This window comes from Cnephaeus nilssonii, assembly GCF_951640355.1.
Source record: "Cnephaeus nilssonii genome assembly, chromosome: 1".
NCBI lineage: Eukaryota > Metazoa > Chordata > Mammalia > Chiroptera > Vespertilionidae > Cnephaeus > Cnephaeus nilssonii.
In genome coordinates, this window is record NC_137072.1 from 117,071,141 (window position 1) to 117,098,531 (window position 27,391).

The 27,391-nt window shown below is 56.0% G+C and overlaps 1 protein-coding gene across 3 annotated transcripts; it reads right to left on the bottom strand.

Moving 5' to 3' along the window:
* Positions 1–774: 774 nt before the first annotated feature.
* RNF4 (ring finger protein 4) lies at positions 775–26,895 on the bottom strand. 3 transcript variants are annotated; one of them, XR_013813491.1, is made up of 8 exons: positions 26,780–26,895; positions 17,846–17,998; positions 13,218–13,332; positions 11,164–11,240; positions 4,353–4,525; positions 3,740–3,788; positions 2,848–3,328; positions 775–2,733 (listed from the first exon to the last, which is right to left on the bottom strand). XR_013813491.1 is itself a non-coding variant. In XM_079770167.1 (7 exons), exons 2-7 carry the CDS (start codon positions 17,852–17,854, stop codon positions 3,211–3,213), a joined length of 507 nt encoding a protein of 168 aa, XP_079626293.1. In that variant the 5' UTR covers positions 17,855–17,998; positions 26,780–26,895; the 3' UTR covers positions 775–3,210. The 3 variants fall into 3 exon arrangements, 2 of the variants coding, with proteins under 2 accessions (XP_079626293.1, XP_079626292.1); XM_079770167.1 differs by having other exon boundaries at positions 775–3,294; XM_079770166.1 differs by having other exon boundaries at positions 777–3,328.
* Positions 26,896–27,391: the final 496 nt, after the last annotated feature.

Sequence of the window (27,391 nt, forward strand, 5' to 3'; positions counted from 1 at the left end):
GAGGATACGATCTAATAAAGAGGGAATATGCAAATTGACCATCATGCCATAACAAGATGGCTGCACCCAACAGCAAAGGCAGGTATTCTGTAACACAATATGGTTGCACCCACAGCAGAGGCAGGGATCCCATAACACAAGATGGCTGCACCCACAGTGGAGGCCAAGTTCCCGTAACAAGCCTTAATGAGCAATCAGCAGGGACCTGAGTCTGCATGGTGCTGGTCCAGGGCAGGGGACCTGAGGCTGCACTCCCTGCCCAGCAGGGCTTGACGGGGACCTCAAGGCCTGCCTCCTGCCCCAGCCCGGGCCAGGGGACCTCAGGCCACGCTCCCTGCCCCAGGCCAGGCAACCTGAGGCTGTGCCTGCCACCTGGCAGGGCTTGACGGGGGTGGGGCCGGCCGGTCTGGGTCTCGCACGATTTCGAAGTGCACGTGGGTGGGCAGGGACTTTACTCTGGTTCCCGGGGTGCACCCCAGACTCTTGACAGGAGGGAGATTTTCATATACATTTTACTAATTTTCTTTGACACTTTCTATTTAGAGAAAGGGCAAATAGCAATATTAAAGTATTTCCTCTAATTAACCCTTTGCACTCGCTTATTTTCTCGATTCCTTTATTCTACTCGGGATTTAATTTTTTAAATACCCCACATTTTACAAAGCGCAGCAGTAGAATAAAAAACTGGAGTTTCTTTTCATACAAACTTATTTATTTGGATTTTTTTATATTTCAAATTATTGATACATTCAAAGAGTATAAAAAGAGCTGCTACTGATGCTAACCATGTCGAGTCACACTTGACATCCGAGTGCAAAAGGTTAATTCCCTTTTAATGTGCACGACGTGCACTGGGTCACTAGTTAAAAATAAAAAGCATAAACTAACATTAGTGATAAAAAGATGCTCTAGAGATTAACTATATTTTATGAAACATTTTATGCCAAAAATTTGTAAAGAGTTGAGATGTATGAATACTCAGAAACCTGTAACTTAACAGAACTTATTTTAAAAACTGCGAACAGTTCTCAAATACTTTTTAAAAAATCGAATCGGCACACCACACCCACATGGAGGGCCGCCCACTGGCCAAACTGCAGCGAGCCTGACCCCACTTCCTGGGCCAAAGCGTCGGCTCGACTAGGGTCCAGGGTTGGACTGTGGCTTGAGTCCCGGGGGCTCAGGAGTGGCCTGGCGCCTGCTGGCATCGGGGTGTGCAGCCAGATAAGCAACTTCCTCGCACACATGGATGCAAAACACACTACACTCGAGGCAGACGGGAATCACACACCTTGGGCAAAAGGAGAAGAATTGATCCCAAAGAGCAAAGGAATGCACAAGAAGCTATCTGTTCAAGTTCCTGGTTTTATTTCCATCTGTAACGCCGCAGAGGTCCAAAACAGACGGACATTATGGGTCAAGTTTAAATGTAACAAAGGAAGATTTGGACTATGTACACTGAGGAGGAGGGGTTTTCATAGTGACCTTTTCCTATTTTGTAGTTTCTGAACAGTAGAAACTTAACATTGCCCCCAATTTAATGTAGAAGTACAACTTTCATGATCCATCGTTTGTCCTTAAACAGAAAACAAAGGGTTCGGGCTGCGTGGTCATCCTGGCTCCTGGAGGCTGGGTACTGTCAGGTCACAGGAGACGCTCCCACGCAGCCGGGAAGAAACACGATGGCAACCACATCCAGTCAGAGGGCAGACACGGCACAGCCCACGTGGGAACCATGTCCTGACTCCTCCACTCCAAGCAGAACATTATTCCTTTCGTTCAAACTAACTAACTGGAAGTGAGCCAAACAGCTAAAGGCAGAATGAAGAAGAAAACTTTCACGGAAGAGGGACCCTCCTTCAGCCCCGTTAAAGTGAGCTGTGCCAAGTCCCTGCTCCTTCCAGGGAACTGAAGGCCTGTTATTGCTGCAAAGCCAGGGCCTCTCCCCCTGCAGATGCTCCCCACGCAGAGGCTGCTGTCTGGCTCGAGGCCTGTGGGGAGGGGTGTGGAGGTGGGGCAGGCTGGCACCCCCGTCACCCCTCAGCGTTAGGAGCAGCACCGCCACCTGGAGACCAGAGGCTCCCACGCCTGCAGAGTGGGCAGGGGGCATTATCTGCCCCTTGGTGAGGAGAGGCCACCGAACTTTGCCAACCAGAATCTACAGGGCAGCCACAACTCCAGAGGGCCCCAGTCCAGATGGCCAGAGGAACAGCTTCGGAAATGCATGTCGGTTGGTGGGGTGGTGAGAAGGCCAAGGCAGGACCCAGCTCGTCAGGTGGGCCACCCTCTGAGACACGGGGCGGCTGCGGCTTGGGCAACAGCTGGACATGGGCTGATAAGGCCACAAATACTGCACCGCCTTCCGGTGTCCATACTTGAGGAGACCGTGGGCAGCGGGGACTGAGGACCAGCGGGCATATGGTGAAGAGGATGGATTTTATCAGAAAGGAGCGGACCCCGAGGAGTACAGGCCTGCCCTGTGTACCGTGCATGGCCCACGCCCAGGGAACTCCGGGCCTGGTCAGTTCCTGAGAACGGGGTGACAGGACGGGGCGGGGCCTGAGGGACACTCACGGTGCTGCATCTCCTGGGCTGCGAGGAGGCGGCGGACGGGCTTTATTGCACGTTTCATCCTCAGAGGCCTGGGCACGCCCTGCAGCAATCCCTGCATGTCACTGCTAAGGTGTCGGGAAGGAGCCCAGTGGCTGGTCCTTCGGGCTGTCGGCTCGGTCACTGTGCGGGCAGAGGCCTGGGGTGAGGTAGCATGCCCGCAGGAGCTGGGTAGACTGGCCCACACCCTGACCAGGGCCGGCTCCCCAACAACACTGTGGAGGGAGCTGCGCACACCTCCCACGTGGGGAAGCTTCTTGGCAAACGTGCAGGTCTTGGAGAGGCTGGAACCTGCTTCTCAACTCCAAGGTGCTCAGCTCGCGTGCCCCGGAACCAGGCCGCCAGGGAGCAGGCCGCGCCCGGCCGGCAGGGCTGTGGCTCCCGGCTGAGGCATCAAGCTGGAGGTAACGAGAGGACCTCAGAGGGCTGGAAACAAGGAGTTTACGTATCGGGCCTTGGTCTAAAAGTCGTTTGAGCTCAGGAAATCGGAGGCAGAGGACCCACGAAGGCCGCATGAGGAGCCCGCGCGTGTCGCTGTCCGTCCTTCTCCGAGGCAGCTCTCAGCGCGTCAGATGTAAATGGGGTGGTAGCGTTTGTGGCTCATCTTCTTCCTGCAGGTCGGGCAAGTGTTGGCGTTCTTGAGGGAATCTCGGAGGCACTGGCTGCAGAAGACGTGGCCACACTCTGTAGAAACAATGACACGCCCATTCTGCACAATCTAGAAAACAAAAAGGAACAGCCTTCACGTGTGTCTGCCCCAGAGCAGCAGGTCCCAGGGGTCCCACTGCCACCACCTGGGCAGTGACGGGCGAGGGAAGGGCAGGCGCAGCGGGGCAGGGCCATGGTCTGCAGAACTACGGACGCCTGGCAGCCAGGCTCCTGGCCTTAGTAGCCCAAGGGGGACCCGGGCACCAGAACCCACAGCCTGGAAAGGCCAGGGCTGCTGTGTGGGCACCGGTGGGGCAGTGCGCAGGCTCAGGGGCCACAGTGAACACGGGGCCTTCTGCCCGGGCCAGGAGGCCGTAGGCCACACGTTGGCACTTTCGCCAGTCCAGGCAGGACCGAAGAAAGGCGTCAAATCCCACCCAGCAGGAGGGTCCTCGCAGGAGGTCACAGCCGGCGTGCTTACCTCTGAGTACCCATCCATGCAGATCGGACAGCTGACCGTGCCGGAGGGCCTAGAACACAGTGCCTCATGTCAGTGCCGAGCAAGCGCCGACATCGGACGCCTCAGCCAGGGACGTCCTGTGCGCAGCCTTGCCCTCCAAGAGCACCCAGGGACTCACAGGAGGGCCGGCCACCCCCAGGGGGTGAGTGGGGCCACAAGAAAAGGGGAGAGAAGGTGCAGACAACCTGAGTCACTATGTCCTCCCCACTCCACCTCTGCCCCTTGACCCCCTGCCTGGGGTAGAGCCTGCACCTAGCACCCCGGCCTGCTGGTTCCTGGCAAGCCCTGGTCATGGGGGGACAACTGGGCCCTGGTCTCAATAGTGTTACTTGCAGGCAGCCGCTAGGCAGATGCTTCAACAGCTCTCCCAGGCCACGGGGTCAGAGTGCTGGTTGAAGGCCCAGTGTCTCCAACAGCCCCGCCTCCCCCCCCCCCCCCGCCCCCCGCACACCGGGAAATGGAGGGGGAGAAGACCCCACTCCAGGGGCCAAGGAGGCCCCAGGGTCAGAGGCTTCCTGGTGGGAGAGCCTGTCCCCAGGATGGCAGCAGCAGCGAGCGGGTGGCATGTAGGTACCTGAGCCCCGGCGATGTCTCTTCCCTGGCGTTTCTGGGAGTGTGCGTGGTCACATACACGTCCCTGTCCCTGCTCAGCTCCTCGTCATCGCTGCTCACCACACAGCTGTCAGCGTGGTCTTGGCGCTGCCTCCTAGCGTTCCTCCTCGGCCGCCTCCTTTCTAAGACGGGGCCCTGCACTCAGGATAGGGGCCTCCCCGCCCACCGCCCACCTTCTGGCCAGGGAAAGGCCAGTCTCAGACCCCAGAGACTCTGATGCCACACCAGGAGGTGCTGCCCAGCCCGAGGAGGCCACCCCCGTCTTGCCAGGAGAAGCCCATCCCTGCTATGAGGGCACGTGCTGAGCTGTGGGCCTGGCCATCGAACGGCCAATCCGAACGCAGCATCATCGCGGGTGCCCCCCCACTGGCCTTGTCAGCTGTCCATCCAACCCAAACGAAAAAGGAAACACTCACCATCAACGATCTTTCAAAAAGGAGAGAAAAGAGAAAGACACAATCAGTTTGACACAAAACATTCTGTATCGTCTGAATGCATAAATGATAACTTCGAAGCATTTATTTCAAATGCAAAATCCCCAGGGGACCAGCAAGCCTGTCCTGGGGTCTGCCTCCCTGCAGCTGCTGCAGAAAATCTGGGGGAGCTGCTGGCCATGTGACCCAGGAAGTTCCTTGACCCTCTGAGAGCTGTTGTGAGGACTAAGGGAGACCAGGCCTCGGCCGCAGGGCACCAGGAACACGGAGCCCAGGACTAGCTCCACACACTCGCCAACGACAAGTCTCTGACTCCGCGGGGCCTCCTGCCAAGGACGGGGCCATTGGGATACGGGTGCGCAGGGCCTCACACTGTTAAAGAGCTAACGACCAAACGAAAGCAAGCAGGCGAGGGGACGAATGCCGTGCACACACCAAGGACCTACTGGACCGTGACGTGACCGAGACCTGGACGAGCCCCTGCCTGGATGCTCAGCCTGACACCCAGACCCGTTCTGCTCCGACGTTTCCAACCAGCTCCCAACCCTGAGGGACCAGCCGGGTGCCTGCGGGACAGGCAGCAGACACCCTCCCCAGCGTCATGGGCTGGCGCTCTCCTTGGGGACAGGCCTGCTGCCCTCTCCTCTCGGACCCTGGCTGGCAGCTCCCACGCAGGGCTCAAGGCTGAGAAGCTGCAGTTATTTCTGGAGGCCTGCTCCTCCAGCCGCCCACAAGAAAATCCTTTTCTGCTTTGGGACCACAGGAGTGGCCCGGGGGTTCTAGCCTGACCGCCGACCGGCACAGCCATCCATCCCAGGAAGCAGCAGCATGAAGCCCACATGTGGGGTTACTGAACCCCCTCCCCGCTCCCCCAGGAGGCTGCAGAATGGGACGACAAAACTGGGAGCTAGCCCTCGCTGTCGGGGCCACGTTTACTGGGACACAGGGTGGCTGACAGAGGTACTGTCCACATGAGTCTAGAAGAGGCCACAGGAGGTCTGTGTGCCAGAGGGACCACCATCAGGGGTGAGGGCCTGGGGAGGGACAGGATGCCCCGGCTCCCGGCAGTGTGCGGGGAACTGGTCCCCACAGACCTGGCACACAGCAGGCCTCCACACTTAGCTACCAGAGAGCCTCCCTCTCTGGGTGACTGACTGTCCCCCCAGCCTGGCCTCGGGTGCCACGCCCTTCCTGCGCCACTGCCACCTCCTAGTACTTCTTCCACCAGCGGCTGAACCACATCCTTCCGGAACCCGAGGTGACTGCTCGCTCTGGGTGCCCCTCCTCCGGGAAGAGCACGGGCTTCAGACACGTGGGCTGAGGAGCACAGCGACGCGACAGGGACAGCAAAGCTCCGGAGCCTCTCCTTTGGCCAAGAGGCCTTTACGGAACAAACACCACTTGCCCTGGCCGGGAGCTCAGCTGGAGAGAGCGTCAAGGTTGTGGGTTCAATCCCTGCTCAGGGTACATACAGGAATCAGTCAATGAATTGATAAATAAATGGAACAAATGGATGCTTCTCTCTATAAAATCAATTAAAAAAACACACAAACAGCCCTAGCTGGTTTGGGTCAGTGGTTAGAGTGTTGGCTTCCGGACTGAAGGGTCCCAGGTTCGATTCTGGTCAAGGGCACATGCCCAGGTTGTGAGTTCAATCCCCAGTAGGGGCTGTACAGGAGGCAGCAAATCAATGATTCTCTCTCATCGATGTTTCTCCCTCTCCTTTCCTCTCTGAAATTAATAAAAAAACAACACACACACAAAAACCCCCACACAAATAAAGTAGCTGTCTTAATTTAAAAAACAACAAGAAAGACAAATGCCAAACTTAAACAACAGCCACTCACAGTCCCCGGCCTGAGCAGCAGGCAGACCTGGGGAAGCTGGTCCAGACCAGCAGCTGGCTTCTCTCTGTCCACAGACCAGCCACCGGCCAGAGCGTGCAGGACGGAGAACCGGTGCTGCTTGCTCTCCCCCTGGGCACACTGACCCAGGGTCACCTCTGAGCTTCTCCAGCACAGATGAGCCTCAGAACACCTGTGAGTGCCGACAGGTGAGCGGGAGGACAAGCCCTTCTCTTAGGAGACACGTGCCCAGCATCCCAGGGGCCTCCTAGGGCTGAAGCAATATCCTGGGGTGAACGACAGGGCAGCGCAACGCGGCAGGACCACTGGGGTCCTCTGCACCAGCTGACCCCGGAATTACTAAGGATGCCGCTCCCAACCAGAGCCCAGAGCCACCTGCTTTAGACCACCTAGCTCCACTGGAAAACACGGCCACACCCAACAATCACCAGGCCCAGCAAAGGTGCTCTTTTGACCCAGCAGTTGCACCCCCTGCCGCGTCCCCCCCCCCCCCCCCCTGCAGTGACAGACACGGCGCGATGACAGACTGCTGTTCCTGTGGCAGCGCCAGAACGGCGAAGAGCAGCCGGGCAATCCGCGCCTGCGTACGCCGGTCTTCTCTAGGACCACTTGGGCTCATTCGCTCTCCCCGTGGCCCCGTGTCCCTCTGCTCCTGGACAGGTGGACAGGGCTCTGCCCCGCCTGCAGGGGCCTCGGGAAGCACGCCCTCTCATAATGAAGAGCCGGGCGGGGCAGACAGCGCGACGCATCGGTGCCCAGGAAAGACCACATGGAGCTTCCGGGGAACCAACCCGACTTCAATGAACTAGTCTCTTTCCAGCCTGGCCCACTGCATGCTGGGAGCCAGGAGGGAAGCACACGGGAGGGGTTTCAATAAACGCAGGCTAGTTTATCAAACAAGACAGGACACGTTTTAAAATGAAGAGGTATCAAGAAAACGGTATTAGTCCAAAGTAAAGGGACTATAATAATCTAGATGAGAAACAAAAACAAAACAAAAACCCACAACAGGCCAAAACCGGTTTGGCTCGGTGGATAGAGCGTTGGCCTGCGGACTGAAAGGTCCCAGGTTCGATTCCGGTCAAGGGCATGTACCTTGGTTGCAAGCACATCCTCAGTACGGGGTGTGCAGGAGGCGGCTGATCTATGTTTCTCATCCATGTTTCTGACTCTCTATCCCTCTCCCTTCCTCTCTGTAAAAAACCAATTAAAAAAAAAAACACACAAAAAAAACCCCCCACAACAGCTCAGCAGGTTCCCGAGAGCCTGAAGCGTCTGTGGAAAGCCTCACAGCGAGGCCCGGCCCGGCAGGAGCATGGCCAGGCGGGGCCGCGCCCACGCAGGCGGCAGCGGGGTCTCACCAATGGCCAAGGGCCGCCAGGCAGATGTCTCTGCAGACCAGTCATGTCAAGAATGAGTAATAAAAACAAACGAGAGAGAATCCCCAAAGGCTTGGAAGTTAAAAAAGACAAATTTGAAAAATACACTGAACTGAATGTAAGATACCAGTAACAAGATCTGTAGGATACAGCTAAAGAAAATATAATCTTAAATGCATTTACTGGAAAAGACATAATAAAAATTATTAGGTTAGAAAAACAGCAAAATAAACTCAAACAAACAAAAATCGATGAATAAAAACAAACTTACAAGAGAAAGGGTCCATAAAGCTAAAAGTTGGTTCTCTGAAAGATCTAATTAAGCTCTGGTGATACTAATCTAAAAAGACAGAAAACACAACAGCTAGTATCAGAAATGAAAAAGACATCACTACAGATCCCACAGAACATAAGACATGAACAAAATGTATGCAAATAAGTGAAAATTTTAGATAAAACTGACAAATTCCTAAAAACTAAAATTACTCAAACTCATTATAACTCAGGGTTAGGTGCTATCACTGTAGAGTTCTATCAAACATTCAGGGAAGAAAGAATTCCAACTGGGCAAAGTCTTCTGAAGAACAGACAAAAAAGGGGGGTAACTCACTTCATAAAGTTACCAACACTGTGATACCAGAAAAATTATAAACCAATCTTACTCTTAAAAACAGCTGCAAAAATAACAGTATAAAATATTAGCAAACTGAATCTAGCAATATTCAAAAAGATAATTTCCGACCACAATGCTGAATAGGTTTAAGACTAGAAACTAATGTTAATTCTCCACTTTGATACATAAAAGGGAGAGAAAATATCATCAGATGGAGCTGCTAAAGGTAAAATGCGACACTGCATCCCCAGATGAAACCTGCAGCCACACAGGAAACCGATGAATGTCTCGGATCCGATAGTGGGTGTAAACAAACACACACACACAACACAGAGGTCTTATTAACAGCGAGACTTTGAAAGGGTTCTTTCAGATTTGGAAGGAGAAAAGAATGTCACCATTTCATTCAGATACAAAATAAAACAGAACTTTAAAACACCATTTTTTGCCCAGGCCATTGTGGCTCAGTTGACTGGAGCATCGTTCTGTATACCCAAAGGTTGCCGGTTCGATTCCCAGTCAGGAAATGTAGGGACGGCAACCAATTGATGTTCTCTCTCTCCTCTTCCACCTAAAATCAGTAAGCATATCACTGGATGAGGATTAAAAACAAACAAAAAAACGCCACACCATTTTCTTTTCTTTTTTAAAAATGCGTTTGTACTGATTTCAGAGAGAAGGAGAGAGAAACATCAATGATGAGAGGGAATCACTGATCGACCTCCTGCACGCCTCCCCTGGGGCTCGAGCCCACAACAGGGACTGTGACCTGGTTCATGGGTCAACACTCAACCACTGATGGAGTCACACCAGTCAGACCCCACGGGATTGTGACCTGGTTCATGGGTCAACACTCAACCACTGATGGAGTCACACCAGTCAGTCCCCACACCACTTTCTTTCTTCCTTTCTTTCTTTTTTTAATGTATTTTTATTGTTTTCAGAGAGGGAGAGGGAGAGAGGGAGAGAGGGAGAGAGGGAGAGAGAGGGGGAGAGAGAGAGAGAGAGAGAGAGAGAGAGAGAGAGAGAGAGAAACATCAATGATCAGAGAGAATCATTGATGGGCTGCCTCCCGCAAGCCCCTACTGAGGATTGAGCCCCAAACCTGGGCATGTGCCCTTGACCGGAATTGAACCTGACCCTTCAGTCCACAGGCTGATACTCGATCCACTCAGCCAAACCGGCTAGGGCCCCACACCATTTCCAATAGCAATTTAAAATGTTATGTACATAGGAACAAGCGACTTCCCTGAAACAAACCTAACCAGACTTGCAGAAACACCTCAGGGAACATTATAAAACTTATATTAAGAGGCATTAAAGACCCCACATCCAACAATACACAAAAGCAATTCATGTGGATTATGGACCTAAATGTGAAAGGTAAAACTTTTAGAACAGAGGAACATATTTTTACAATAAGATTTTCTCCAACAAACTGATAAATTCAACTGTGTTAAACTTAAAAACCTCTGTGTAAAAGCCAAAAAGAGGAAAGGCAAGTCTCTGAGTAGAAGGTACAAAATATAACAAACTAGAGGCCCGGTGCACGAAATTCATGCCTGCGCCCTCTCACAGTCCGGGAGCCCTCGGTAGAGGCTCCTGCTACCGCTGCTGTGTTCGCCAGCCTGTGAGCCTGGCTTCTGGCTGATCGGTGCTCCCCCTGGGGAGTGCACTGACCACCAGGGGGCAGCTCCTGCGTTGAGCCTCTGTCCCCTGGTGGTCAGTGCATGTCATAGCGACCGGTCGTTCTGCCGCTCGGTCAATTTGCTTATTAGCCTTGTATTATATAGGATGGTAGGCTCCCTGTAACCAAAGGTGCTAAAGAGGTGTCCTGGAGAGAAGCCGCCCAGGACAATGCTGACCAGACCCCCATGCGTTCTGACCATCCCAGGTCTCCTCCCTCAAGGGCAGCGGAGTCCAGACCTGGTGCCACAGGAAGGGGCACCAGCAGCCTCCCAGGCTCCCCCACCCCTAGAGTCACACACAACCGAGGCACCAGGTGGCAACTCCAGGTACCCAAATCCTCCAAGGCAGCTTCTCTGGGAACCGAGAAAGCATTCCTGCTCACCAGCCGGGAGGTAATACATTGGTATTCGTGGGCACCACCCCAGGTGCCAGGCACTCAAGGCCAGCATCTCTTAGTCCTCACAACACCCTACTGCTCCAGACGACATGTCCCCACTCTATGAACAAAGTGAACGAGGCTCAGTCACTCACCCGGGGTCACATAGCTGGTGCAGTGTAGAGTCAGGGACTAAGGAGAGAGGGCCCCTCGGAGTTCGCCCCCAAGGGCTTTGTGCCGCTGAGGGAAGGTCAGGGGCACACAGGTTTTCCCCCCACAAGCAACAAAGCCCCAAGCAACTTCCCTGAACTATTGATGTTGGGACATCCCTGAGCTTCTTCCGCATAAACCTAACCTGGGCCATGGCCTTGAGAGCTCGGTGCTGCCAGGGGCCGACGACAGGGCAAGGCTTACCACCACAGAGTCGTTGTGTGTCAGGTCGACGACCACGGGCTCCAAAGACTCACAGGTGAGGTCCACTATTTCATCTCCAGCTTCACACAAGCATGTGAACAAACATGAGGAGCAAAGGAAAAGCACACACTCGCTTTGTTAATGACAACAGAGCTCAGGCTTCAGCACCCCCCCTCCCCCAAGTACAGAATGCAAAGAGCGCGAGGACCAGCCCTCTGCAGGGGTGACAGCCAGGGAGCGCCCTTCTAGAACTTGGCTGAGTGGCAGCAGAGGGCTTTCACAAGCACCCACCGGGGATGAGGATGTCTGCGCTCACGCGCCTCGTCCCGGTGTCCTCACACTGCCACCTGCCCAGACCTCAAGTCCTACTTAGCTCAGCACCTTCAGTGGTTATTATTATTTTTAATCCTCACCTGAAGATAATTTTTCCATTGCTTTTTAGAGAATGGAAGGGGGTGAGGGGAAGAGAGCGAGAGAGGGAGGGAGAGAGGGAGGGAGAGGGAGGAAGAAAGGGAGGGAGGGAGAGGGAGAGGGAGGGGAACATTGATGTGAGAGACACATCCATCAGTTGCACGCCACACTCGCCCTGACCATGGCTAGGAATGGAACCTGCAACCCAGGTATGTGCCCTCGACCTTGCTACCCTTCAGTGCTGGAGCCGACACTCTAACCACTGAGCAACCCGGCCAGGACCATTAGTTATGTTTTAATGGGCCCTGGAACCCCAACACCCAAATGGGTCAGGTCTGGCCTGCAGCTTGCCTTTGAGCCCCAGGGCCCACTGCAGTGTCCCCATGAACACAGGACAACGCGGGAAAGAGCAGGAGCCCAGCGTCCCTGGCACGTATGTCTGCATGAAGGGCAGAGCACACTCCAGTCCTATACGCCGAAAGACACACCCATTTTCCTGTTATTAACTTTAGAAAGTATGAGGGTAGAATTTTTAAAAACAGCATTTGTTTAAATTTGGGGGAAGTGACTTGTAACTTATTTAGCATGTTCAAAGTGTTTTATTTTCTTGTATTAAAAGTTTCAGAGGAATAAAAATCACACTATATCAGCGATGTCCTTATACAAAATGACCTTGTTCTTTTCGACATAGTCCACGTACTGACACACCGTAATTCACAGAACCATTCATTCCCTTGCCGGTGGACCCAATTTTGGACTCTTACAAAGAAAAGGGACCCTCCCGGGCAGCTAGTGCTCAGCCCTGCACCAGCCTCCCCTAACCAAGGGCCGGGTGCAGCCCCTGGGGTGCCAGACTTCGGGCAGTGGGATGGGTGGGCCGGGGCCTCAGGCTCTTTGGGATTCACGGTTCTGAGTGACCTACTGCTCTGGAGGGCCCGGGAAATGTATCTCAGACCAGCTGCTTCTCTTTAGTCAGTTTTCAGGCCTCTACAGTAACCTACAATAATAAAAGTATAATATGCTAATTAGACCGGCCGTCCTTGTGGCGGGCTGGGGCCGAGCCCCTTTCAAATTCCGTGCATCGGGCCTCAGGTCAGAGTTATAACTACAGCCCTAGCGTTGCAGAGCGCAGGGACACGGGTTGCCACCTGCACTTCCCTGCGCAGGCAGCGGGGACAGGCAGCCGGCCTCAGGTCTGCCCTCTCGGACAATTCTGTGTCTCAATGAAAAAGAGGAGAGGAGAGCTGAGGTCTTCACCAGGCCACGCACACTGGAGACACGCTTTTAAACAGCGAAGGTGTGCCCTCCCCAAAGGCTGACTGGCAGCCCAGCTGAGCGAGTAGCCGTCGGAGACCCCTGGAGGTCCTAGGGCACCCAAGGGGCAGCTCCGCTCCCCTCTGCGGCAGGTTGTAAGGCAGGCGCGTCTGCGACTGTGCGGTCAGAGAGCGACACCGCGCCAAGCCCACCTGGGCAGCTTGGTCACCGTGCCGACTCACTCAGCCACATGACAACTGTGTGCAGCAAGTGCGCCACTCCCCTCAGAGGAGGACAGGGAGGCCCCGTGGCTGGCAGGCAGCAGGGCCGGGCACCCGCCCCCTACGCGTGCTGCACCATGCCACCCCCATGGTCGGCGTCCGGGAGCTTACCGCTTTCCACGAGCTCTATGGGCTCTGCTTCCAAGGCCATGCCCGGGGCGGGGGCTGCTTCCCGAGCTCGCTTCTGGGCTTGTCTCGAGCTGACGGTCCCTCCTCGACGCTTCCTCTGAAGGTGTGGAGAGGGGGAGAGACAGTCACAGGAGCTCCTGACTGACGGGATTTCAGCAAGGTAAGTCAAAAAGTCAACAAAAAGGAAGAAAGAGTAGAAGGCAGGGAGCCGACCTGAGGTTGGGGTCCTTTCAAAACATGAGATTCTAGACACTGAATGTTTAAATAGAAATCACTCAGAACAGAGAACCAATACAAATTCTTTACTTTAAGTAAAGTTCACTCCATCAAGCCATCATCTGTCAAAATCACATGACAGCTCTGGCTGGTTTGGCTCAGTAGATAGAGTGCCGGCCTGTGAACTGAAGGGTCCCGGGTTTGATTCCGGTCAAGGGCACATGCGTGGGTTGTGGACTCGATCCCCAGTAGGGGGCGTGCAGGAGACAGCCGATCCATGATCCTCTCTCATCATTGATGTTTCTATATCTCTCTCCCTCTCCCTTTCTCTCTGAAATCAATAAAAATATGTAAAAATAAAAAAATAAAAACAGAGTAAAATAAAAAGCACATGACACACAACTCAACCAAATCCTCTGGTCCAGGTGGGACTGGGCCAGCAACTCTTTTTTTTTTCCTTCTTCCTAATTTCAGACAGGGCGAGGGAGAGAAACATCAATTGGTTGCCACCCAAACAGGCCCCTGCTGGGACTGAACCTACAACCTGGGTAATGTGCTCTGACCAGGAATCAAACCCATCACTGCTTGGTATACAGCAAGCCTGTCAAACTCAAAGGCTAGCACGGGCCAAATAAACAAGGTGTAAGTTAATGTGGGCCACAAAAAACCAAAAGCTTCAATTTTCATAGAAACGTAGGTTTATTTCGATAGAGACATGCTGAATTCAAAGGGCCAAAATAAATGAGTCATCACTAACATAAACAGAACATTTTAGTAAAAATTAATTTTTTTCTTGAATATTAACTTACCAGACACTGAATAACTGCACAAATTAATAAGCATCACGCAAATAAACCTATTTTTCTTGTTCTCCGAAAGTGAAATATTTCCTGTTGCGCACACCAAATAAGTCAGTACAAGACTAATGTTGTGGCAATCGGCTGCTAAAATATTCGCTGCTAGTATTAGTGGAGAGAAATGGTGCACCTGGGTGTAAGGTGCGTAAGGGAAATGAATGAAATGAATGCAACTGATTATAGTAATCAGTCATTAGGGAACGCTGTAGTTCGTTATTAATAACTAGTGGCCTGTTGCACGAAATACATGCACATTAAAAGGGGATTAATTAGAGGAAATATTTTAAAATTGCTATTTGCCCTTTCTCTATAATAGAAGTGTCAGAGATGAAAGAAAATTAGTAAAATGTATATGAAAATCTTCCTCCTGTCAGAGTCTGGGGTGCGCCCATCCGCGGCACCTCAAAATCGAGCAAGACCCAGACCTGGCCGGCCCCACCCGCATTGGGCGAGATCCAGACCTGGCCGGCCCCACCCTTGTCAAGCCCCGCCAGCAGGGAGGCACACCCTCAGGTCCCCTGGACAGGTGCCGGGGCAGGGGGCGCGGCCTGAGGACCCCTGCCCTGGCACCAGGGTGGAGGGCGCGCCTTGAGGTCCCTGTCAAGCCCTGCTGGGCTGGGAGTGCAGGCTGAGGTCTCCCGTCAAGTCCCCTGGGCAGGGGGCATGGCCTGAGGTCTCCCGTCAAGCCCTGCCGGGCTGGGGGCGCAGCCTCAGGTCCTCTGGCACCAGGGTGAGGGGTTCGGCCTGAGGTCCCCTGGCCCAGTGCCAAGGCGTGTGACCTGAGGTCCCCTGTCAAGCCCCACCGGGCGGGGGACACAGCCTCAAGTCCCCTGCCCCGGAGCAGCACCACGCAGCCTTGGGTCCCTGCTGATGGCTCATTAAGGCTCGTTTCGGGAACTCGGCCACTGCTGTGGGTGCAGCCATCCTGTGTTACAGAAACCCAGCCTCCGCTGTGGGCGCCGCCATCTTTGTGATGACGTGATGGTCAATTTGCATATCCCCTCTTTATTAGATAGGATTATATATAACAGGGTATTGTAAAAATTAAGTTACAAAACTTTTATTGAAATGTTTCTTACATACCATTACAATGGCTGGGCTGCAAAAATATTCGTGTGGGCCGCATGCAGCCAGCAGGCCTGGAGTTTGACATGCTTGGTGTGCAGGACAATGCTCACACTTCACACCTCAGTCGCGGCCCAGAGCCAGGAAGCCCTTCTTGAACCACCTTCTTTGCATTTCTGTTGGCCTCATTGAGCCCTTTTTTAGCCCCAAGACCTTCAGTTTCCCCAGGTTCTACCCACTGTGGAAAGCAGGGCTTCCTTTCGGAAATCTGGCCTCTAACCATCAGGTGTGGTTCCCCCCCACGACGCCCGCCCCCCCAACTCAAAGAAAAGGAGTTTTCTAAGCCTGTCCCCAGGGCTGCCTGAGAGCCACGATGCCAGTCTGCCTGGCCTTCCTTCCACGCCGTGAGTGCCCTGGCACTTCCACCTGGCGGCCTGAAAGGCAAGTGGACCACGCGTCCCCTGCAGCCTTCCTCAGATGCGACAGAACCTCCCGCCCGAGCCTGTCGCCTTGCCATTCCCGTCTGGCCCGCCCGGTGCGCGCCTCACAGCCGCACCTGCTGTGCTTCCCAGTGACTGACTTGGTGGCTCCTTCGTGTCCAAGCCTGACCTCCCTCGCCAGCAGCAGCCTGGCAGAGCTGCCACAGGACTTGGCGACGTGATGAAAGGCCATGACCGCCCCAGCTGCTCCATGCTGCCCTGGCATTGCCTTGGGCCCGGGGAAGGACTGCACACTGTTCACTGCTGGGTAGACCCACACAGGGCCCCGGAGCACCCCAGCCCAGCCTCAGTAGGCAACAGAGAAGCCTGATTCTGTGTCTAGACAACTCCTCTGTCACATGGCCTCTTGAGGAGCTGGGTTTAGCAACTTCCCATGGATCGAGGGGCAGGGGGATCCTGGGGCTGGAGGAAGCGGCAGCAGCTCAGGTCTCTGTGAGGAGGGGCCTGTCCGAGGGCCACCCGGCCTGTGCGGCTGCTGCCCACTCATGGCTTCCCCAGCAGCCTCCAGGTGCCCTAGGACTCCTGCACCTTTACCCCATTCTCCTGCAGTTGGCCTCGCATCTTCCTGTCTCTGGAAGGACCAGATCTTCCTGAGGAGACACGGCCGCAGACCCTCATGCCCACCGCAGCCCTGTGGTTTCTGATCCCAAGGAGCGAGTGAAGAGGCAGCCACAGCCCGGGCCAAAGTCCAGGTGCTGGACCTGACCACCCCGTCGTGGGCACTGTAGCACTGTGTCCCCAACACCCCCACCCCCCAGCAATCCCCGTTCCCGGCTGCCCCCTCAGCCCCTCCATGCCTTTAACCCGGCCTTGTCCCAGCCTGGATTACCCGTCCCTCTCGGCCTTCACCCGACCAATTCTTACAGCTTCCAGAGACCTACTCAAATGTCACCTCCATCACAGGGACATGCCCCCTGTGCCCAGCCTGTCTGGGGACCTCCTGCAAGTGCACTCCCCGGGGCAGGGAGGACGTGCTGTTCGGCCAGGGCCCAGGAGAGAAACTGTAGAACGTAAGCTGCACCCTCACCCTTCTCTGCCCTCCTGCCCCTCATCACAGCTCCCTCCTTCCTGCGGGCCGAGCCCAAAGGGTCCACAGCTCTCAGTTAAACATGACCACCTCGTTCTCCCTCCCATCCGGAGGACATTTAACTGACTGCACGTACTCTCCTCCACGCTGCCCTGCCGCCTGCCACCTGCCGATCCCATGAGCAGAGCGTGGGCTTCAGAGAGGGCCAGCTCAGGACTGTGCTTCCCTGCGTGGTCAGGAGGATGGACCGGGGAGGGTGGGGCAGTGAATGGAAATGGAAACGTTTCTATTATTGTTCACCCAGGAGCCACGGGTGCAACCTCACCCTGCCCACCTCCCACCCCCACTCCCAGCCCCTCTGACCCTGAAGCAGAGCGAGGCTCTTATGTCTGGTCCACCTGACGGGAGTTCAACATCTCACTCAACAGCTGTCTTGAGTTTAGATCACTGGGTCAGCCGTGTCGGGAGGATGGACCGGGGAGGACCCCTTCGGGCAGCCTTCCCTGGAGTCAAGGGGCTCCTGGCGACACCAAAGCAGAGCTGCTGCTGCACCCGAGAACAGCTCACAGCAGTGACGACGACGCCCCCTCTGGTCGCCGAGTAAGAGAGCTCTGCGGGTGCTTCCCACCACGCTCACATTGCACCCAAGCTGCACAGGGAAGGCCCGAAGGGAAGGTGGGAACGGGGCTGTGGAGGGTTACAAAGCCAGAGCCTGACATTCTAGGACGGACAGCTGCCCTGCAGGCACAGAATTCCCACCCCTCAGCCCCCGCCCCTCAGCCTCCCTTCAGAAGGCCACGCAGCCCTGGCCGACTAGACAGCACGTGGCTCTCACGCCCGAAGGTGCTGACCTGGGCTCCTCAGAAGCACCTCACTGTGCCACGCGGAACAAGGCAGCTGCTTAGCCTAGAAAATAAAAGGAAGTTCCCAGCTGGCAGAACTCACCGTGCTCATGGTGCTTCCTGGCTGCAACTGCAGAGACGGAAGTGACCGAGCAAGGCCTGCAGGGACGTCAAGCGTGCTCAGCCCCTCATGCCTGCCGCTCACGCATCCTCCGGCTAGCACGGCAGTCGAGGCCACACAGATCTCCTCCAAGTCCTGAAAAGCAAAGGCACCACGCTGACAAACCTGCCCCCTGCACTGTCCCCCACTCTCGGCTCCACTGGCCACAGGCCCTTTCTGTCGGCGGGGCCTTTGCTGGACTCTGCAGGACCACTGAGCCCGGAGCCTGTAACCCTGCCCCCGTCCTGGCCGCTGAGAGCCCCGTGAGAGCTGCTGGCAAAGAGGAGAATCCAGCCGCCTCACGTGGCCTCACCGGCCCTTCGCAATGGGAAGGACAGAGCTTCCCAGGCTGCAGCCAAGCCCAGGGCCCTGCTCTTCCCTAACATCACTGCCGTCCTCTGGAGGAGACGAGACCACCCTCCCCGACTCGCCCTGTGGCCAAGGGAGAGGGAAGGACCCAGAGTGTGAAAGGGGTAGCCCAGGAGGAGGTGCAGGAGGGCAGAGAGAGAAGGTGCGGAGCTGCCGGAGTGAGGGCCTGGGTTTCACGGGAGGTGGCAGCTAACCACAGCCAAGTCAGTGTCAGGGAGGCAGTGGATGAAGGAGCAACCGGGAAGCCAATCCATGGCGCCTGGAGTGAAAGCAAGGAGAAGACTCTCCGGTCACCCATCCCAGGCGACTGTGGGCTGGACCAAGGCAGTGGCTCTCAAACTGGAGCCGGCACCAGGCTCACCTGAGGCCTGGTCACGCCAGGCTCTGGTCAGCAGGTCTGGGATGAGCTCGCAACGTGCATTTCTAACAGGTTCCTACCAGTGCTGACGGCGCTGCTCCCGCCGCAGTGCCCTCGCCCACGGCCCACCCCTCTAAAGCACACACCCACCACAACGGCCTTTGCCTGGTCCCTCAAGTCCTCACTCCTAAGCATGGCCTGTGGAGAAAGGCCGGCCTTGCAGCCAGGTGCCTCCAGGCCCTCCCTGTGACCTTGGGTGAGGCACTGAACTTCTGTGCCGTTTCCTCACCCACAAAGCAGGACAGCACCCCTCCACCGCTGTGTGGGGACCACAGGGCCAGTGCAGAGAGCATGGGCAGCGGGGTGCACGCTTTAAAGGCTGTGAGCTGCCGAAACCGGTTTGGCTCAGTGGATAGAGCGTCGGCCTGTGGACTGAAGGGTCCCAGGTTCGATTCCGGTCAAGGGCATGTACCTTGGTTGCGGGCATGTCCCCAGTGGGGAGTGCAGGAGGCAGCTGATGGATGTTTCTCTCTCATTGATGTTTCTAACTCTCTATCCCTTTCCCTTCCTCTCTGTAAAAAAAATCAATAAAATATATTTTTAAAAAATAAAATAAAGGCTGTGAGCTGATACCGCCACCGCCTTCCCCAGCAACCCCCACTGCACAGCTCACCCCTTTTTCTCGAGCCCTAAGGTGCTGTGTAAGGCCGAGTGGGCTGCAGGTTCCCCCATCCCGCTCCCTTACCAGTATGGCTCCTGCCCTGAGAATGCAGCAACAAGTAAACCCAGCCACCAGCTCCCGGCTCTACCTGTGGCACACGCTACGCACGAGAAACGCAGGCCAAGGAGAGGCTGAGGTCTGTCCCTGTACAGCTGGCCTCCCTCTAGCGCCCGGTGGCCTGCGCCCTGCACGCCTGCACCCAGCACCTCATCACCGTCTGCCCCGTGGGGTCTGGAGGGACAGCTCTTCACGGTCTCTCTCTGCAGACTCGCTGGCGCCTCAGGTGGGGCCACACCCTGGGCCACGTGTGCTCCCCTCGAAAACGGCACAAGTTCTTCCCAAAGCAGCACCTCACCTGGTGAGCCCCCACCTTAGCCTGGGGTTCAGGGCAGAGGCTCAGCGGCCTGCCTGGTCTGCACGGACGGGGGAGGCGCCTCAACAGCTCCGAAAGACTCACCAGCCCAGCCCCAGATCTGCCCAAGTTCCCCGAGTCTAACACGTTTATGTTCCTGAGCCGAGAAGTGTCTTGCATCTGGAGGTGCACCCACACGTCGCTTTCTCTGGGGAAAAGCCGTCTACACCAGCGGTGAGTCTGGCTTGAGAAGAGGCTTTAACCTGAGGCTTGCAATGTGGCCTGCACACCCTCCCTGCCCTCTGAACCCAGCCTCCTGCATCCCAGCAAGAGACTGCTTTCCAGGCGTTTCCTCTCTCCACCCTCTTGCCCTTCCACACCCTCCCATGCCCAAGGCCCCCAGGTCAGGCACCCACCATTCCAGCCCACGTCTGTTCTTCTCTTGGGGACAGCAAGGGCAGTGGCCAGAGGGCATAGGAAGCTGGGAAGCTAGCCTTCGGAGAACCGACCAAGGGGCTGGGTCCCACCAGGCATAGTGGGAAGAGGCATTCCCAGCAGGCCAGGTGGGAAGGAGGAAGGCAGTGTGTGGGTGGGCAGAAGCTAGGGGTCGTGGGAAAGGTAGCCTTCACCAACTACAAAGGCTCCTGGGTCATGCAGGCGAGAGGCCGTCGGAATATAACGAAACCACCGTGTGCAAGGCACCGCACTCTGCAAACACGTCTCCTGTAATCCCCTCCCACCCGAGGAGGGGCAGGCTCTATGAGGTCACCATCTCACACGCAAGGAAGCTGAGGAGGATCAGGGAAAGGAACTTGCCCGCAGCCAGGACACACTAGAACCGGATTTAAAACAGGGCGCCCTGACCCCAGAACCCACGCTAAATAGAGACCATGACCGAACCAGCTGTATCCACGAACTGACCCAGGGAAGGGCGACCAGACACAGCTGCTGAGGGCAGGCAGGTCCCAAGGCCGCTGAAAGGCCCAGGCGAGAACCGGGTGCAGGTAGAGATCCCAGCATGTGTGCAATCCGGGGGGGGGGGGGGGGGGGGGAGTGTCAGATAGAGAGGAGAGAGAACAGAGAGAGAATGAGAAGTCAGAAACAAAGCCGGAAGACTCCGGAGATCCCAGCAGGAAGCAGAAGGGTCTAGAAGAAGGCCAGAGCGGCCCCAGGAAGCGGATCACTGTGCCTTATGCAGGTAGAGGCCCAAGCCAGGCTGCCTGGAGGAAGTGACTCAAAAGATCAGGCCCCAAATGAAGGGGTTGCTCCAGAAGCGCGGTGGGCACACAGCGCAGATGCCCCAGACAAGTACTGCCCTGTGCGGTGGGTCAGAGAACCCAGGACGGAGGTACCACGGGCTCACCTCCTAACCCACATGTCAAGGGCGACAATCAAGGGCTTCAGACAGAGGCCACATTCAGAGATCCTGTCACCTGTGCTCCGAGGGCCGATGGAAGATGAACAAGTCAGACCCCAGACCAGTAAGGAAACTTAGAGCAACCCAGGCAGGACACAACCGTGGGCTGTGAGGTGGTGGCAGTGAGTGGAAGGAACAGAGGTGACTGGCTGGATGGCGGGGGGGGATGAGGCCGATGTTTCCTGTGTTCTTACCAATTAAAAAAAAAAGTACGTTTTTCTTTATTTCATAGAGAGAGGGAGAGGGAGAGGAACATCGATGATGCAAGAATCATCAACAGCTGCCTCCTGCACGACCCACACTGGGGATCAGGCCTGCAACCTGGGCCTGTGCCCTGACCGGGAATTGAACCGTGACCTCTTGGTTCATAGGTCCAACGTTCAACCACTGCGCCATGCCAGCTGGGCTATTATTACCGATTTAACGGTCCACTCCACCGTTATTGTGAGAGGTGACACTGCACTCAGGGATCTGTACACGACGTACACAGGGACACGATTACATCATGGCAGCGGCAGACTGGGGAGACAGGAAGTGTTGTGACTGGAACCGAATTGTTATTGCATCTTACACACCGTTTCCCAGTGCCCCTGACGGCACGTGAGCCCTCACACCATACCAGGGTAGCCCCTGAAAACCCGGGCTAACTCCCTGCACCGTGCCCCACAGGCCGAGCAATCCTGACTCTGGTGGCTCCCTGCGCACTCACTCTCCGGAGGGAGCCGGTGAGCAGACACAGGGGCCCTCAGCGTGTAGACTTGGCAGGCAGCTGAGCAGTCCCCGTGCATCTGGATGAGGTGGCTGGGCAACCTCCTTACGCGAGGCGGTGACAGCAGGGAACATGGATAGGTACTGACTACATCATGTGGGTTAGGAGGTGAGCCCGTGTTACCTTCCGTCCAAAAGGTTGGTGACCGCTGGACTAGATCACGTACCCCCTTTTAAACCATAAACACAGTCATCCCCATGTTACTTTAAGCACTTCCAAAAACGGAATTTCAAAAGTAGGATTACAGAACGTGTGTTACAAAGCAACAAGATTTTGCCTTGGCTGGATGGCTCAGCTGGTTTGGATGTTGTCCCTACACCTAAAGGTCGTGAGTTTGATCCCTGGTTGGGGCATGTAGGGGAGGCAACTGACCATGTTTCTCTCTCTCTCCCTTCCTCTCTCTACAAATCAATTAAAAATATATATTCTTGCATGAGGATTAAAAAAAAAAAAAAAGCAAAAAAAAAGCAAGAATCTTTTAAAGACTGTTCTGTGTACTACCCAAGTGGCCTTGGCCATGGACCAGCGCCTGGCATGACCTGCCCTCCCGGTACTCACTGGGCATGAGCATTGAAAGTTGCAGTAACTTTCATTTCAAAGCTTCTTAAGTGGAACTTTATGACACGCTCACAACAACCAGGCCTCGGCACCAGGAAACAGGAGCCTCTGGAGCGTTACACCAAGAAGGCGCCCAGCAAACAGCCAGCACCGTGCAGCCGGCAGGCTGAGCCGTGGAGCCTTGCACACATACTTGACCTCCGTGCCTCAGCTTCGCCACCTTTAAAGTGGGAAACGCCCTTCGCCTGCAGCTGTCCTAGGGGACAGAAGTGCCCAGGATGGCTCTGAACACCCCGGAGGCTCCATCAGCTGATTAATTCAACGACTATGCACAGGGTCAGCCACTGCCCCAGAAAGAGGGGTGAACGTAGCAGACAAGAAGCACAGGTTCTAAGGGGAAAGACCATCAGTATTAAGTAAAGAATATGTATAGAAGTCGTGGCTCTCCTTACAAGTGTAAGAGCAAAGCGGGCCTTCAACCCCAGAAGAACTGGGACAAGTGTTGCGGCTCTTCCCCAGGCACTTATTCCCAAAGGAGGCCCCGCAGCCCCCCTGCCCTCCCCTCAGGGACCAGACCGTGGATGTGGCCAAACCAGGAAGCAGCAGCAGCACACTGTGCTTGGACAGACAGTAAGCGGGTCCTCCTCAGGTTTGCCTGATGACCCCGAGGAGGCCCCAGCCAAGTCCGAGGCAGAGGCCTCACCCCGCGCAGTGCCTGCGCTCAGGGAGTCCTCCTCCCCCAGCACAGGCCCACCAAGGACTGCCTTCTGCTTCCACTAGAGGACAGACCAGCTTCCCCGGGACAGAGAAGCTCGACTTCTGTGATCCAGGCCTCGAGCAAGAGAATGAGCTTTAGCTTCTGAAAAACCTATGAAAAAGATTAGTACCAACGAAAAGATTATTCAGCCTTAAACAGAAATTCCTGATACGTGCCGAAGACATTACACTTGGTGAAGTAACACACAAAAGGACAAACACTGCTTAATTCCTCTTATGTGAGGTACTGAGAGCCATCAAATCCAAAGACAGACAGTAGAATGGGCCCGGCCAGTGTGGCTCAGTGTTTGTGTGACCTGTGAACCAGGAGGTCATGGTTCCATTCCTGGTCAGGGCACATGCCTTGGGGGGAGCGGGGGGGGGGGGGGGGCGAGAGTCGTGCAGGAGGCAGCTGAACAATGATTCTCTCTCATCACTACTGCTGCTATCTCTCTCTCCCTCCTTCCTTCCTCTCTGAAATCAATAAAAAATATTTTATATATTTTTTAAAGAAAGAATGGTGACAGCCAGGGGCTGGGGGGTTATGTTTGGCGAGTACAGAGTTTGGTCTGGGAGGGATAAAACAAGTCCTAGAGATGAATGGTGGTGAGGGTTGAACAACGTGAATGTATTTAATGCCACTGAACACCTAAAAGCACTTCAAATGGTCTGCTTCATGTTGTGTATATTTTACCAAAACAGAACTAAAAATAAACTTCACCTAATACTCCTTTTCTAGACACTTTAAATAGGTGTAGTCAAGGATTCAGAAATGCTCTGCAGTGGGCACAGCCCCAGAAACATCTGGAAGGTGTTGCCTGGAGTGGGGTCCTCGGCCTCCTGTGTCTGTGAGAGCCCAGCCCAAGCAACCTGGGCTCCTCCTCTTCTCAAAGCAGCTGCCCTTACAAGTTTCTCTACAGCCCCCACCCCCCCCTCAACGCCAGGCCGACCCTTTGGCCAACGAACCCTGTAGCCACGCCGGACGCGACTGTGGCAGTGACTGACTGGGAGGATCTTCAACAAGGGGGAGTGATGGTAAAAGCCCGCCAGTGAGAAGCAGGCCACCTGGTCCCACGACTTCTCTGAAGAAGGGCTTCTCTGGGTCACCACAGAAGCCAAGCGGGGTGGCTTCTCCACCTCTCTGACCCCCCAACTTTTAGTGTTCTTTCAGCCATGGTGGCCTGGGATCTGGGGGGCTGGTGACACAAATAAAGCAATTCCCGGGGGCCAGGAGCAAGAGTGATGTAATGAAAACCTAAGAGGCCAGTGGGGCAAATCACCCTCAGGTGCTGAGCCACTAACCTCGCCCTCTTCCCTAGGTCAAGATCACTTTAGCCATAAAACTCCAAGGGAGGCAGGCATAGTGGGCCTACATGGATGGCATCTGAGTCTGGGCCTTTATGAGAAAGCCAGCTGGGAAGCTTGCTGCTTCTACTGAATCCGGAACCTGGGATGGGTGGTGTGTGTGGAATGAATCTAGAACCACTAAAAATAGCCTTGGCCCAGGCCCAGGCGGTGGGGGTGGGGGTGAACGGCTGGGTCACAGGCTTACAAATTAGATTCAGCAGAGCAGTGCTGCACAGGGGGAACCCCTCATTTGCATCCGGTGGCGGGGCTGGTCTTTCCCTTCCATTCCCAGGCAGAGGCACAGTGGGGGGGCTAATGAGCGGATGCAAGCTATGAAAGGGCTAGCCAAACCCAGCCCGGAGGCACTAATCTTGGCGGTGGGATCCCACATCTGGGCCAGTAAGCAACAGCAGATGAAGAGCATAGATGGGAATCACACCTCAGTAAGAGTCAACCCTGTCATGTTCTATAGGCGACACCTTAGCCTCCAAAGACTCCTAAGTTGGGGACTGTGAGCGATGTAGACAATGAACAACACAGGACACACCATCCCCCAGGAGGGACTGTGCTCACAGCCTTTCGGAGAAGACCAAGCAAAGAACTGCCCTGGGCCAGCTGCTCTTCTCTAACCCAGCCTGAGGCCACTATTAGCACAGGGGCTTTTCTGAAAGACAGACCTAACCCTGTTACTTTCTGCAGACAACTCAGTTTAGGGACTTGCCATTTGACCTTAAGGTAAATTCTGAATTCCTCAACAGGGAAGCACGACCCATTTGCCGCCCCCCCCTCCCCCCCGCGCCGTCCCAGCTCTTGAACAATCTAGTCTGTACTGCAATCTCAGGCAATTCCTCTCATCCCCTCCACCCTCACTGCTCAGCTCCACCAGGGCCTGTGCCAGGCTTACCCTGCTCACTGCTCTACCCCAAGCAGAAAGCGTGGCATACGGAAGACCTCAACCATGTGCTGACTTACAATATTAAGGAATGCAATTCCTAAAGGGGCGGGGAAAAAAACCTTTCAATCAGAGTTGGAAGCTCAAGTTCAGGCAATGTAAAAAGACAGCAATACATGTTCCTCCTTAAATGTTCCCGTTTCACATGAAACGCATAGATAAAACGGAAGCCCATGTGTCTCCGCACCCATTTAATTAAAAAGCAGGAAAAATAAAAATAAGAAAATTCCCCTCACAGTCTGCCTTTCATTGCCAACCGTCCCCAAACTCCTGGTTCCTGAACGCGAAGGCCTGGTCCTGCAGTCCGGAAAGCGAGGTTCTGGATTCGCTCTGCCGGCAACCGGGGGCCGCGTGACCTTGGGCAGCCCGAGCTGGGTGCAGGCGGAGCCCCGAAGGCTGGCTGCGAGGGCTCGGCGCGGAGCTCGAACAAAGGTGTGCCTGGGGACGTCGACGGGCGCGGACAAGGATCAGACAAAAGCCAACCCCCCAGCAAATCGGCGGCTGCGGGCTCCAGGCCGCTCCGGGATCCGAGCGCGCTCTCCCCTCCACCTCGACGGGTCGAAGGCCGGAAAGTGGCATTCCCCGAGCACTGCGTTTCGGGTCTCGGGCCCCGGCGCGGGACCCTGACTAACCTGCAGGCACCTGTCTGCAGGCACCCAGGGGGCGGGCCTCCGCCGGAGCAGTCACGGGTTCCACCACCGACCGGAAGCTGGGGATTCACCAAGCTCAGGCCCCAGCTGGGCGCCCCCACCCCCTTCAAGCCCAGAGGAGGCTCCGCCACGAGGTCCAGGCGGACCCGCGGGCCCACTGCTGTGGGGATCAGCGCGAGCACACAAAGGCGGCGGCGTCAGCGGGGAACAAAAACCTCGCCCAGTCCCCTCCGAGAGGCCCACAGCCCGGCGCCCTGGCCGCCCTGCCCGACTCTCTGGGTGACCTTGGGAGCGTCCCTCCCCCTCAGCCTCAGTTTCCCCGATTATGCTACTAACCGAGCGCAGCAGGCCGCCGCCCGCCCGAGCAGCCGACACCCAGGGCGAGGCCTCCCCACTTCTGTTGAACCCGCCGAACCGGGTTCGTGCAACCACGCCGACGGCGGCGCGGGCGGCCGAGTGAGGCTCGCGGTCCCGAGGAAGGCCCGGCGTCGGGGCCTGAGTGAGGTCGGACGCGCCAAGGCGGCTCCTGGGCCGCGGTTCCAAGGTTTCCGCAGGCCGCGAGGCCGCCTGAACCCCGTACCTGCCCGGCCCTGGCTTGCCGCTCCCTCCCCGCGAGGCCTGGCTTTACCTGGGCTGCTCTGAGCCGGTAGGCGCCCCCGCCGGCGCGCTCGAGCTCGGAAGCACCTTCGGAAGAGGCTGCGGAGAGCACTCCAGCTAGACGCCACCACCTCAACAGAGACCCACTTCCGCTCCGGAGGCCTTGGCTCCGCCCCCTGGCGTTTCTATTGGCTGCCGCCAGCTCAGCTCCCGCGTTTTACGGGTCGAGGAGGTATATTTTCAATGCTATTGGTGGAGATAACCGTCTATTACCGCTTTGAAACGCGGCTTTCCGGCCCCGCTCAGTCTCGCGACCTCAACCTCCCATCTCCTCGCGCGAGATACGCGGCCGGCGCCCCTCGCTCGCCCGCAAGGCCTCTCGGGAGTTGTGGTCTGCGGGATGTAGCGGGCGGCGGGGAGCTGGACTGTCGCGCGCGCGGCCCTTACGCGCGCTGATGCTCGACCTAACCCGCCCCTCTCCCGGCCTCCGTTTCCTCCCCTATTGGTGAGGCCTTTGTGAACTGTGTTCCCGGGGGAAACTGGGCCTGGGTCCGCAGCCGCTCCGGGGCGCCCTTGGCCGGAGTCTGTCCCGGTGGCGCTAGACTCTCCCAGGCTGGAGGTTGAGGCCGGAGAGCAGCACAGC

What these genes read in the sequence shown, in the direction of transcription:
- RNF4 (XM_079770166.1), bottom strand. An exon ending in TGACACACAACGACTCTGTG is followed by an intron (nt 4,526 to 11,163) that starts GTGGTAAGCCTT and finishes TCCTGAGTGCAG; the next exon opens with GGCCCCGTCTTAGAAAGGAG. An exon ending in GCATGGATGGGTACTCAGAG is followed by an intron (nt 3,329 to 3,739) that starts GTAAGCACGCCG and finishes TTTGTTTTCTAG; the next exon opens with ATTGTGCAGAATGGGCGTGT.